This window comes from Amblyraja radiata, chromosome 6 (assembly GCF_010909765.2).
Source record: "Amblyraja radiata isolate CabotCenter1 chromosome 6, sAmbRad1.1.pri, whole genome shotgun sequence".
In the NCBI taxonomy this organism is placed as follows: domain Eukaryota; kingdom Metazoa; phylum Chordata; class Chondrichthyes; order Rajiformes; family Rajidae; genus Amblyraja; species Amblyraja radiata.
The window spans coordinates 9,325,839-9,339,802 of record NC_045961.1 but is presented as its reverse complement, the minus strand read 5'-3'; the positions used below and the strand labels follow the sequence as shown (position 1 = coordinate 9,339,802).

Here is a 13,964-nt window from a genome sequence, read left to right as displayed (position 1 = left end):
GCAGGGATCGCTGGTCGGCGCGGACCCGGTGGGCCGAAGGACCTGTTCCCGCCCCGTATCTATAAAGTAAACTTCACCTCGTCACACCTCAAATGCCGGCTTCAAACAAGTCGAGTATCAAAGCCATCTCCACTGGTCAGATACAGCTCCAGAGAAACTTCATCTGTTCGTGTCCAAGCACTGAACCTTGGCTTGCATGGTACCACAGCAGGAATAGGGGCCCTTCTGCCCAACTCATCCACACCACCCCATCTAAGCTAGTCCCATTTACCTGTGTTTGGCCCGTATCCCTCTAAATCTTTGCTATCCATGTACCTCCATGTCCAAGTGTCTTTTTAATGTTATTGTACCAGCCCCACAGCCAGCTGCGGCAGCTCATATGACCACCACCACCCGTGTGGAAAAAGCTGCCTCTCAGCCTCTCACCGTATACCTATGCCCTCTGGTTCCTCAATCCCTGACACTGGGTGCATTCACCTCATCGGTTCCCGTTTATATACACCTCTAGCATCACCCCTCGTCCGTCCTCCTGCACTCCAACAAAACTCCTCGCCTGCTCAAACTCTCCCTGTAGTTCAGGCCTCCACCCCTCGCTGCAGCGTTGTAAATCTTCTCCCCGCTTCCATTTTCCAAAACGACCTTAGCACAGTTTCTTTTATGACTGCTGCAGTTGAGTGGGAGTTCTCCAGCAAGCAGGGAAACTGTGGGCTGAGGCAGGATTGGATGTATGGACCATTACCTGGACTGCCACGGCTCATTACCACAGACTGCCATGCCACAGTTTAAGAATAAGGAGTAAGCCATTTAGAACGGAGACGAGGAAACGCTTTTTCTCACAGAGGGTGGTGAGTCTGGGGAATTCTCTGCCTCAGAGGGCGGTGGAGGCTGATGCTTCCAAGAGCTAGATAGGGCTCTTAAAAATAGCGGAGTTAGGGGATATGGGGAGAAGGCAGGATCGGGGTACTGATTGGGGATGATCAGCCATGATCACATTGAATGGCGGTGCTGGCTCGAAGGGCCGAATGGCCTCCTCCTGCACCTATTGTCTATTGACTGGGAGATTCGCAATGCTGGTGCAGCTTGTCATTAAGCAGTCAATTCTCATTTGCCTCCCCATGGTGTATAAAAATCTACAGATACTCCTAGAGCAGCAGGAGAGTTTGACCGAATGTCCTAATAAAACTGCCGAAAAATAAAACAAAATCAGCAGAATAGCACTTTCAATTTCAGGGCACATGAGGCTGAAGCAAAACAACAGGGGATGTTTTAAGGAGTTGCTCAAGAGCTCACATTATTTAACCCTACGCTGGTGTTACCCACGATCGCCAACTTTCATGTTTGTTTCCTGGCAATTCTCCCAATCTTTATTTCAACATTGTGAGCAATGTTTTTTTTCCCCCCCCCCCAACAATAAACGGTGACAAGCAAATGTGCTAGAGGAACTCAGCAGGTCAGGCAGCATCTGTGGAGAACATGTATGTGGAGACGACATGTCAAGTCTGGACCCTTCTTCAGAGTGTCCATTTCCTCCACAGATGCTGCCTGACCCACAGAGCTTTGTTTGCTGAAGATTGCAGCATCTCCAGTTTCTCACGTCCCCAGCAAACTCTCACCTGGTTGCTCTCCACACGCCTCATGAAGAGGTCTGGGATCCAGAGCGCGTAGAAGAGATCGCGAGCACGTTGCTCCTCCTTCCCAGTGTTCTTCTTCAGCTCCAAGAAGTCAAAGATGTCCATGTGCCAGGGCTCCAGGTAAATGGCAAAGGCCCCTGGACGCTGCCGAGAGAACAGTTCAGCTTTATAGCATCAATAGAGACTAGGCAGGAACCGGGGTACTGATTGGGGATGATCAGCCATGATCACATTGAATGGCGGTGCTGGCTAGAAGGGCCGAATGGCCTCCTCCTGCACCTATTGTCTATTGTCTAATTGGTGCAGCATATTACAACCTCCCACCACATTCCAAGCATGTGGATCATCATCCGCGGTTGCTCGAAACTGTGCGTGACTTTGTTTAACGTGGGGAGACTGGTGCACAGACAGACAGCCACCCCACGACAGGTCCTTGACAGATCCGAGTCAGGATCCAGTGGCATGGAGTCCAAGACGACCGGAGACCCTTTTCTGCTACAGCCTTCATCTGAAGAAGGGTCTCGACCTGAAACGTCAGCTATTCCTTCGCTCCATAGATGCTGCCTCACCCGCTGAGTTTCTCCAGCATTTTTGTCTACCTTTGTTACTACTCTGAGTGGTTACCACAAGACACACTACAGACTTCTCAAATGGACAACCCCAACTCACAGACTGACCACCGTTACAAACTTTTTCCAGACACTGTCAATAGATTAGCGCACCACCACCACCACCAACAGCAGCAGCAGTCTGCCACACAGCCTCATGAACCTGGATAGCCCGTCCGATTAAGGCCAACAATGGAACACTGTGGTCCACCTCCTGCACCATCCGAGATGTTTTTGCACTCATTTTGCTCACGTGTCTAAAGAATAAATTGTTTAATTCATGTTTTTAATGCACCTGTGATGTTTTTGCAAGCAAGATTTTCATTGTACCTGCATCTCTACTATGGAATAAACTCATGTACCTGCACCTCACTCTACTATGGAATAAACTCACAGAACTGCAGTTGCTGGTTTACGCCAAAGATAGACAATAAATGCTGGAGCAACTCAGCAGGAAAGGCAGTATCTCTGGAGAGAAGGAATACCGGAGGTTTCAGGGATTTCATTTCTCCAGAGATGCTGCCGAATGGCCTACTCCTGCACCTATTTTCTATGTTTCTATGCCTGACCTGCAGAGTTACTCCAGCATTTTGTGCCTCTCTTCTTTATACAATAAACTCAACTGGAGTGGGAGATTGCAACCTTCACGTGGTCCACCCTTTTTCGAACAATGCAATCAACCCAACGTGCACAAACAAATAGATAAAATAGGACAAGTTGACCTACAACTTTGTTATGCACGCCGTACGTAAGAAGAATAAGCACAACTTAACATGGTCATGAACTATCTATCATTAGACCAAATGTTGCCATACGTGATCTTTTGCACGTGCTTCCTGACATTACTCCTGCAGACCCATCACTAAATTTCAACATTACCCCAATGCTCCTCTGCCTATAGTTATCAACTTGAAGACAGACACAAGATGCTGGAGTAACTCAGCGGGTCAGGCAGCATCTGTGGAGAACATGGATAGCTGACGTTTCACAGAGTGCTGGAGTAACTCAGCGGGTCAGGCAGCATCTGTGGAGAACATGGATAGGTGACGTTTCACAGAGTGCAGGAGTAACTCAGCGGGTCAGGCAGCATCTGTGGGGAACAGGGATAGGTGACGTTTCACAGAGTGCTGGAGTAACTCAGCGGGTCAGGCAGCATCTCTGGGGAACATGGATAGGTGACGTTTCACAGAGTGCTGGAGTAACTCAGCGGGTCAGGCAGCATCTGTGGAGAACATGGATAGGTGACGTTTCACAGAGTGCAGGAGTAACTCAGCGGGTCAGGCAGCATCTGTGGGGAACATGGATAGGTGACGTTTCACAGAGTGCTGGAGTAACTCAGCGGGTCAGGCAGCATCTCTGGGGAACATGGATAGGTGACGTTTCACAGAGTGCTGGAGTAACTCAGCGGGTCAGGCAGCATCTGTGGAGAACATGGATAGGTGACGTTTCACAGAGTGCTGGAGTAACTCAGCGGGTCAGGCAGCATCTGTGGAGAACATGGATAGGTGACGTTTCACAGAGTGCTGGAGTAACTCAGCGGGTCAGGCAGCATCTCTGGGGAACATGGATAGGTGACGTTTCACAGAGTGCTGGAGTAACTCAGCGGGTCAGGCAGCATCTCTGGAGAACATGGATAGGTGACGTTTCGAGCCTAGACCCTTCTTCAGATTGATGTTATCAACTTGAATCCTGAATCATTAACTGCTGTGAGCAAACGGCATAAAATTAAGCAATAGCTGTTTTCCTCTGCACATGCCACCTGATCTGAGCTTTATATCAGGACCAACCTGTTGAATTCTCAGCCGTGCTCAGCAGAGACAACAGGTCCCAAACCTCAGCACACTCACCTTGTTCCCTCCCTGGTCGACGTAACGCGCTGTGTTGTTGTAAACCCGCAGCATGGGTACCAGGCCATTGCTGCTTCCATTGGTCTGAAAGGACAAGGAGGCATTGAAGTGTGCAGCATGTACACAGCAGCCAGAGAACGGTGTGGTCACAAGCAGCACCAGGTCCCCGGCAACAGGAGCATTAACAAGTATTTGATACCTCCTAATTGTTTGGACACAGCTTGCAAGGGAGAGGTTTATGAAGAGAATCCCAGAGCTCAAGGCACAGCTGTGAAATGGTGGTGTTTAAAGCTGAAGACACACAGGAGGCCAGAACTGGAGAAGGACTGAGAATATCAATTGTTATTTTACACGACATATAACCTTGGGGGAAAGGGTAGCTTGTTTTAAACCCATCCTCAGCATTAATGCCTCTTCAGTTCAAGGGCAATGTGGCTCGCATATAAATAGGTTGTGACTGTCGATTGGACAGATACATGGATAGGAAATGTTCAGAGGGAAATGGGCCAAACGGAACTAACTTGAATAGGGCATCTTGGTCAGCAGGGATGAGTTGGGCCTGTTTCATTGCTGTACGGCTTGTAGACCGGGCCAATCCAACACTACTTGCTTGAGGGTTCTCAGCAGGATGACTGAGTGGCTGCACTGTGCAGCAGTGCCAGAGACCCAGGTTGGATCCCGACCTTGAGCGCTATCCATGTGACGTTTGCACGTTCTCCACATGACTAAATGGTTTCCTCCGGGTGCTTCGTCCCCTCCCGCATCCCATAGACATGTAGGTACGTAGATTAATTGGCCTCTGATGCCGAAGGGAGACAATGCGAAAGTGGGGATAACAGAACCAGGGTGAACAGATGTTTAAGGTAGACAAAAATGCTGGAGTAACTCAGCGGGTGAGGCAACGTCTACGGAGAGAAGGAATAGGCGACATTTCGGGTCGAGACCCTTCTTCAGACAGATGATTAATGGTCAGTGTGGACTCGGTGGGCCAAAGGACTTGTTTTCATGCTGTATCTTTCAATTGAATTAAATTGAACAGATTACTGGTTTGTAAGACACAGCTGTGGAGACCAAATCTATGGCTATTTTTAAGGCAGGGATTACATATTTTTGATTTGTACGGGTGTCAGGGGTTATGGGAGAAGGCGGGAGAATGGAGTTGGGAAGGAAAGATAGGTCAGCCATGATTGAATGGCGGAGTAGACCTGATGGGGCATAATGGCTTAATTCTGCTCCTAGACCGTATGAATTCTCAATGGGATGTTTACAACATTGCAGCTCGCCATACTCACGCCCGCGATGTAGCTTCCCCTAGCTCGGATGCAGCTCACAGCAACACCTATACCGCCAGCAGATTTGGAAATCAGAGCGCACTGCTTCAGAGTATCATAAATGCCTTCAATGCTGTCGTCCCTCATGGTGAGCAGGAAGCAGCTGCAAGGCAAACAACAGGCTAGGCAACCAGGCCAGAGGGAATAATCTTCAATAAGAAACAGGAGTGACTTCAGAAAGTGTGGGAAAAGGCAGAGGGAGCTCTGGTTCAAGAGTGGTAATAACAACAAGATCAATACAGCAGCAGCAGCAGGAAGCGTGCTAAGCAAGATATTTTATTGTGTGTGGTAAAGATGAACCAAATAGATTACAGCAGGGGCTCCAGAAACTGGAGTTCATTCATTCGGGGGCATTAAGAGTCTGAGCTGCATAGCATTGAAGCAGGTCTATCGGCCCACCTTGCCCATGCCCACCAACCAGCCTGCCATTCTGGGCTACGACCAATTGCCTGTATTTGTCCCATGCGCTTTTAAACCATTGCACTACCATCTACCAAGGGAAAAACATCGAGCATCCAGCAGCAGAAGAAGCAGGAGTTGAAAGGCACGAGGACATAGGTTATTAGGAAATAAATGAGACCACGGGAGCTGTCAGACCCAGCATGAATAGATTGGCTGTGGAGGCCAAATCAAAGAATGTTTTTATGGCAGAGATTGACAATGTTTGTTCAGCAAGGGTGTTGGGGGTCATGGGGCAAAGACAGGAGAATGGGATTGAGAGGGAAAGACAGATCAGCCATGATCGAATTGTGGAGTAGAAGACTTGATGGGCCAAATGGCCTTATTCTGCTCCTAGAAATTATGAACTCAAAGGGCCAAATGGCCTCTTCTGACAAGTAAATGAAAAATGGGGGAGAAAAAGAGCCCGCCTCCCTGGCAACCATCAACTGATGAGCACTGACACTTCCACATTTCCACAGTTGAGACAAGACACTTCAGATGCTGGAATCTTGAGCAAAACAAACTGCTGGAGGAACTCAGCAGGTCACACACACAGCATTGTCTGAGAACATGAACAGGCCATGTTTTGGGTCGGGACCCTTCTTCAGTCTGAAAGGCCCCAACCCACACGTTACCACCTATGCTTTCCAGAAATGCTGCTGGACCTGCTGAGTTACTCCAGCAATTAATTTTGTCTTGTTGTAAATCAGCATCTGCACTTCCTTGCATCGACAAGTATATCACAAGCTGGAGACAGATGGTGACGAGCCCAGGCTTGGGGATAAGGGGTAGTGTACCTGGAGAGCTGAGGCCTGTTGGTGCCAGCATTGAAGAGGGTGGGAGAGGCATGAGTGAACCAGCGCTCAGACAGCAGGTTGTACGTTTCAATGGCAGCATCAATGTCCCGCTTGTGGATTCCAACAGAGACCCTCATCAGCATGTGTTGGGGACGTTCAGCCACTGGAAAACAGCAAACAGATCAAACCGGTGGCCAAATACCAGTGTATGTATTAGAGCAGGAACCAGACCATTCAGTAACGGAGCCCACTCCAACATTGTAGACACAGCTGACTGGGGATCATAACCTCAACTTCCCATTCTCTTCCACCCACCTTTAACACATTACATCAGGGGTCGCAACCTACGGACCCCGGGCGTATGTTGCGACCCGAAATCATCCGGCTTGCGGGCGTATGTTTTTTTCCCGTAAACATCCGGCCCGCAGAATTCCATCATCTCCGGTACCTCCCGAGGCTGCGGCGCCCTGGCACGGTGACGCAAGGAGGCCTGCGCTGGTAGCCACAATGGCGGAGCCACCAAGCAGCACCGAGCTCTGGCTGTACCGCTTCCTGCGCAAAGCCGCCGGCATGGCCCCGCACCTTCTGTGTCTGGGCTTCACTGTGGGGATCGGGGTTGTCAATAGGCCGGGGACGTAGTGAGTGTGAGTATTTGAGCCACCGTCTTCAGGACAGACCCAAGGCAATGGTCCGTAGGGTGCGCCATGTTGGCGAGCACCCGTAACTAGGGGTCAGTGCTCCGGGTGGCGTCCTAGAAGGGGCGGGATCCATGTGTACACGTGATAGATGCGGCCCGCCATCCGCTCACAGACATGCGTTCTGGCCCCTATGCAGAACAAGGTTGCCCACCCCTGCATTACACCTTTGAACCCATGACAGATATTAGTCTAATTGGCCTGCAGCTGCCCGTCTCTCTCCATTTTAAGACTACAGGCAGTTACAGCCATTATTTTTCAATATAATGGACCCTATTTTGGAAAGTAAAACTATTGTATTAACTATCTCACCAGCCACATCTTTTAAGACTGTGTTTCAGTAGTTGTTTCAGGATCAAGAGTGAATCCAACGTTTTAGTTTGGAGATACAGCATGGAAACAGGCCCTTCAGCCCGCCGAGTCCATGCCGACCAGCTGTCCCGTGTTCACACTGGTTCTGTTATCCCACTTTCACATCTGACACACTTGAGGCGATTCAGAGGCCAATCACCCGTCAAGCCCACGAGTCTTTAGTATGCGAGAGGAAACCCACGCGGGAGAAGGTGCAAACTCTGTACAGGCCCGCACCAGCAGCCAGGATCGAACCCAGGTCCGTGGTGCAGAGGCAGCAGCTCTATCTGCTGTGCCACCCTGCTGGGAGACCGCTTTTCGGGGCTTCCGCAACGGCGACTTCTCCCGCCCGAGTTGCGGGGTTGAAGATTACCTGGAGCGGGGCCTTACATCACCGCCCCGGCGCGGCTTGGAATGGCTGCGGGACTTTGCTAGCGCCCGCCGGGGGCTCCAACAAGACCCGGAGCGCGGCCTTGCATCACCCGGCGCGGCGTTAATGGCCGCGGGACAATTACCATCGCCCGCCGGGGGCTTTGACTGACATCGGGAGGGGAATTGGGGAGTGCAGGGGAGGGATAAGTTTTTGTCTTCCATCACAGCGAGGAGGAGATGCGCTGTGATGGATGTCTGTGTAAATTGTGTTGTGTCTTGGGTCTTTTTCTTGTGTGTATGACTGCAGAAACAACATTTCGTTTGAACCTCAATGAGGTTCAAATGACAAATAAAATTGTATTGTATTGTATTGTATTGTACCTGCGCCTGCTTGTGGGAACAGAGTTACTTTGCACCTTCCTTTACTTTCACCCCCCTCTAGCTGGACATTTCACCAGATACCAGAAATGTTGAAAATGACAAAAAGCATGAAACTTTACTCCTTCCACTGGCGATGAGCTGGAATGTTGGATCAAAGTGCTGCCTGCCCAGTTACACAGAGGATCAGGGGAGATAACTAGCTCACTGCATCAAGAGACAGCAGAAGGCACATACCTTTTCCATTGATCTTCAGCAGATAGGAACGTTCAAGGGTCTGTGAAAAGAAATGGCAGGAATAAGGCAGAGTGATGAAAGGATCCTGCAACAAAGCCAGTCCCATCTCCGGAAATACCCTACCTTAAAACCGAAGAAATTGTAGGAGAAGTCCCGGTCAAAGATGATAGCAGAATTCAGGCGCTTAAGAGAAAGAACAGATCACTTTAGTACTGGTCTTTGGAATCACTCAAACACTGCTCACAAACACACACGGTCTAATCAGTCTCGCCACATCTCAACATCTAGCAGCTACAACATGGCACCCAACCCAGGCTAGTCACAAACGTGGATCTGCAACCACGCATTACATTTGTTCCACTCTTAAATCTCCAGGAGCCAAAAAGACTGCAAAAAGTAGTGACCACTGCCCAATCCATCACCGGCTCTGACCTCCCCACGATCGAAGGGATTTATCGCAGCCGCTGCCTCAAAAAGGCAGCCAACATCATCAAGGACCCAAACCATCATGGCCACACACTCATTTCACCATTGCCATCGGGAAGAAGGTACAGGAGCTTGAAAACTGTAACGTCCAGGTTCAAGAACAGCTTCTTCCCGACAGCCATCAGGCTATTAAACACGACGACCTCAAATAAGCTCTAAACTACATACAGACTGTTATTATGATTGCACTATAATTGTTTGTTTATTGAGTATGTGTGTATGTGTGTGTGTATATATATGTTATGTACTATGTTTACATATTGTGTTGTGCTGCAGCAAGTAAGAATTTCATTGTTCTATCTGGGACACATGACAAAAAAACACCCAATAGACAATAGGTGCAGGAGTAGGCCATTTGGCCCTTCGAGCCAGCACAACCATTCAATGTGATTCATGGCTGATCATCCCCAATCAGTACCCCGTTCCTGCCTTCTCCCCATATCGCCTGGCTCTTAAAGATAGCGATCTTTAAGAGCCCTATCTAGCTCTCACTCTAAAGCATCCAGAGAACCTGCCTCCACCGCCCTCTGAGGCAGAGAATCCCACAGACTCACCACTCTCTGTGAGGAAAAAGCGTTTCCTCATCTCTATTCTAAATGGCTTACTCCTTATTCTTAAACTGTGACCCCTGGTTCTGGACTCCCCCAACATCGGGAACATGTTTCCTGCCTCTAGCGTGTCCAAACCCTTAACAATCTTATATGTTTCAATAAGATCCCCTATCATCCTTCTAAATTCCAGAGTATACAAGCCCAGCCGCTCCATTCTCTCAGCATATGACAGTCCCGCCATCCCAGGAATTAACCTTGTAAACCTACGCTGCACTCCCGTCAATAGCAAGAATGTCCTTCTTCAAATTAGGGGACCAAAACTGCACACAATACTCCAGGTGTGGTCACACTAGGGCTCTGTACAACTGCAGAAGGACCTCTTTTCTCCTATATTCGACTCGTCTTGTTATAAAGGTCAAAATGCCATTCACTTTCTTCACTGCCTGCTCTACCTGCATGCTTACTTTCATAAGAATGCTGCTCAACCCGCTGAGTTTCTCCAGCATTTTTGTGTACCTGCTTACTTTCAAGTTCAAGTTCAAGTGAGCTCATTGTCATGTGTCCCTGTATAGGACAATGAAATTCTTGCTTTGCTTAAGCACACAGAAAATAGTAGGCATTTACTACAAAACAGATAAATGTGTCCATATACCATGATATAAATATATACACAAATGAATAAATAAACTGGTAAAGTGCAAATAACAGAAAGTGGTTGTTAATAATCAGAGTTTTGTCCGAGCCAGGTTTAATAGCCTGATGGCTGAGGGGAAGTAGCTATTCCTGAACCTGGTTGTTGCAGTCTTCAGGCTCCTGTACCTTCTACCTGAAGGTAGCAGGGAGATGAGTGTGTGGCCAGGATGGTGTGGGTCATTGATGATACTGCCAGCCTTTTTGAGGCAGCGACTGCGATAAATCCCCTCGATAGAAGGAATGTCAGAGCCGATGATGGACTGGGCAGTGTTTACTACTTTTTGTAGTCTTTTCCTCTCCAGGGCGCTCAAATTGCCCTGGAATTTTGTCCTGGATAGACTGATGAACAAGAACCCCCAGATCCCGTTGTACTTCCCCTTTTCCCAACTTGACACAATTTAGATAGTAATCTGCCCTACTGTTTTTGATACCAAAGTGGATAACCTCACATTTATCCACATTAAACTTCATCTGCCATGCATCTGCCCACTCACCCAGCCTGTCCAAGTCACCCTGCATTCTCATAGCATCCTCCTCACAGTTCACACTGCCACCCAGCTTTGTGTCATCTGCAAATTTGCTAATGTTACTTTGAATCCCTTCATCCAAATCATTGATGTATATTGTAAATAGCTGCGGTCCCAGCACCGAGCCTTGCGGTACCCCACTAGTCACTGCCTGCCATTCTGAAAGGGACCCGTTAATCCCTACTATTTGTTTCCTGTCTGCCAACCACTTCTCTATCCATGTCAGCACTCTACCCCCAATACCATGTGCCCTAATTTTGCCCACTAATCTCCTATGTGAGACCTTATTAAATGCTTTCTGAAAGTCCAGGTAAACCACATCCACTGGCTCTCCCTTGTCCATTTTCCTAGTTACATCCTCAAAAAATTCCAGAAGATTAGTCAAACATGATTTCCCCTTCGTAAATCCATGCTGACTCGGACCGATCCTGTTACTGCTATCCAAATGTTCGGCTATTTCATCTTTTATAATTGACTCCAGCATCTTCCCCACCACCGAGGTCAGGCTAACTGTTCCGTTTATTATTCCGTCTACAATTCCGTTTTCTCTCTCCCGTCTTTCTTAAAAAGTGGGATAATATTAGCTACCCTCCAATCCACAGGAACTGATCCTGAATCTATTGGAAAATAGAAAACATATTGAAAATTATCACCAATGCATCCACGATTTCTAGAGCCACTTCCTTAAGTACCCTGGGATGCAGACCATCAGGCCCTGGGGATTTATCAGCCTTCAGTCCCATCAGTCTACCCAACACCATTTCCTGCCTAATGTGGATTTCCTTCAGTTCCTCCGCCACACCAGATCCTCTGACCACTAGTGCATCAGGAAGATTGTTTGTGTCCTCCTTAGTGAAGACGGATCCAAAGTACCGGTTCAACTTATCTGCCATTTCCTAGTTCCCCATAATAAATTCACCTGTTTCAGTCTTCAAGGGTCCAACTTTGGTCTTAACTAATTTTTTCCTCTTCACATATCTAAAGAAGCTTTTACTATCCTCCTTTATATTCTTGGCTAGTTTACCTTCATACCTCATCTTGTCTCCCCGTATTGCCTTTTTAGTTATCTTCTGTTGCTCTTTAAACATTACCCATTCCTCTTGCTTCCCGCTCATCTTTACTACGTTGTACTTCATCTCTTTTATTTTTGGCCTACTCCAGCAACTATTGTCTATAAGCTCTTCTCCCTGCATCTCTTGATTACTGCTTCTCCAAGATCTACGTAAGCACTCTTGACTTGACATTTCTTACTTTAACTATGCTAATTGTTATTCATGTTATTGCCTTCATCTGTATCTGTGCACTGTGGATGGCTCAATTGCAATCATGTACAGGTGCACAACCTTTTATCCGAAGATCCAAATAACGAAAACCTCCGAATAGCGGCCATTTTTTCGGTCCTTGAAGAAAGGTCCTTGAAAACGTTCACCGAGGGCGGCCTGCAGAGGTGACAGCGGAACCTCCGGTCGGTCCTCGAAGAAAGGGGAACTAAATCCCCATTCATAAAAGAGAAGGTGAGGGTATATTGCGCGGGAGGGTTAATAATTGACAATATGCTGCTGCCTGCCCGCTGAGTTAAAAAGTTCCCACGTTAGACTCACGATACACAGTGCAGATTGTCGCTCCCTTCAGTTTCACCGCACCTACACCCCTCTGCTTCCCGGCCATGTGTGTGACCCCTTCCCTCCCCTCTCCAGCTCCCCGCCCATTGCACCGGCGCGGGGGCTATGCACTGTCTTCACGTCGGCGATTGCAGGACTGTGCTAGTCACCGGATACATCAGAACCAATTGGACACCGACCCCCAGGCCCACCGCAAGCGCGGAGATCCCAGAGACCCACAGCCAACAGCAGCCCAGCCCAGCCCCACTCCAACTACAGAGGAACCTGGGTTGCGGATGACGGGGCGCAGCTCGGGGCGTCGTAGGGGCCCATCGGGGAGCGGCCACTCAAAGCCACGCCGGGAGATGTAGGGCCCTGCCCCGGTGTTGATGTTGGAGCCCCCGGCGGGCGCTAGCAAGACCGCGGCAATTTACAGCCGCGCCGGGCGTTGTAAGGCCCCCCTCCAGGTCACTCTCAACCCCGTAATTCGGGCGGGAGAAGTCGCCGCTGCCGGTGCCCCGCAAAGCGGTCTCCCACCGGGGACCCGCGAGCTCCCGGTCTCACCATCCACCGGAGTCGGGTCGCAGCAGCTCGCCCCCGCAACTCTCCACGCTCCGAAGCTGGCCAGCTCCACGGAGGTAGGTCCACAGGCTCCACAGCTCCCACCGCCGCCCACCGACCCCCAGGCCCACTGCAAGCACGGAGATCCCAGAGACCCACAGCCAGCAGCAACTCCAGCCCAGCCCCGCTCCAACTCCAGAGGAACACGTAGGGGCAGAAGCTGATGGTGTGCAATGTACGTCTTGTTCTTGGGGTGGCGGATGAGGGGGCGCAGCTCGAGCTGTGGGCAAACTGCCACTTGTCGCTGTAGCGGCCAAAGATCATAGAGGAGCTCCTCTATGATCTTTGGTAGCGGCCCATCGGGGAGCGGATTCCTCTGGAGTTGGAGGGGGTATTGTGCTGTTTGATCGCCCCCTGCTATCCCAGGGACAGGGAGACACAGCGGCTTTTTAGACTGGTGGGCAATCACTTCCAAAGTTCTGCCCACACAGTCAGTACACCTCTCCTACACTGCATTTCATACAAACATTTATTCTGCAAGAAAAAACGACATTGAAGACTCAAACTCGCGATCGAGTAACTGCCAGGATCAAGGCGCAAACTCGCGACCTTGCGGATATGAGCCGAGCCTCTACCACTGAGCCAGCCATTAAAATCTACGCTAAAAAATTTCCATTCCGAAGACCGACAAATTCTGAATTACGAAAAGTGTCTGGTCCCAAGGCTTTCGGATAAAAGGTTGTGCACCTGTATAGACTTTCCGCTGATTGGTTGCTGGCTCGAAGGGCCGAATGGCCTTCTCCTGCACCTATTGCCTATTGTCACACCTTAAAAGCGTTTCAATGTAAGCTCAGTAC

General features: G+C 49.3%; 1 protein-coding gene across 2 annotated transcripts in view; it reads right to left on the bottom strand.

The window, feature by feature from the left end:
• rrm1 (ribonucleotide reductase catalytic subunit M1) overlaps positions 1-13,964 on the bottom strand; it is a 57,637-nt gene that overhangs the window by 21,550 nt on the left and 22,123 nt on the right. For both annotated transcript variants that reach the window (XM_033022181.1, XM_033022182.1), the window contains exons 5-10: positions 8,812-8,871; positions 8,689-8,728; positions 6,656-6,818; positions 5,379-5,520; positions 4,087-4,170; positions 1,614-1,775 (exon numbers count right to left, since the gene is read on the bottom strand). In XM_033022181.1, the coding sequence (XP_032878072.1) occupies positions 1,614-1,775; positions 4,087-4,170; positions 5,379-5,520; positions 6,656-6,818; positions 8,689-8,728; positions 8,812-8,871 (651 nt within the window). The remainder of the gene's footprint in view (positions 1-1,613; positions 1,776-4,086; positions 4,171-5,378; positions 5,521-6,655; positions 6,819-8,688; positions 8,729-8,811; positions 8,872-13,964) is intronic.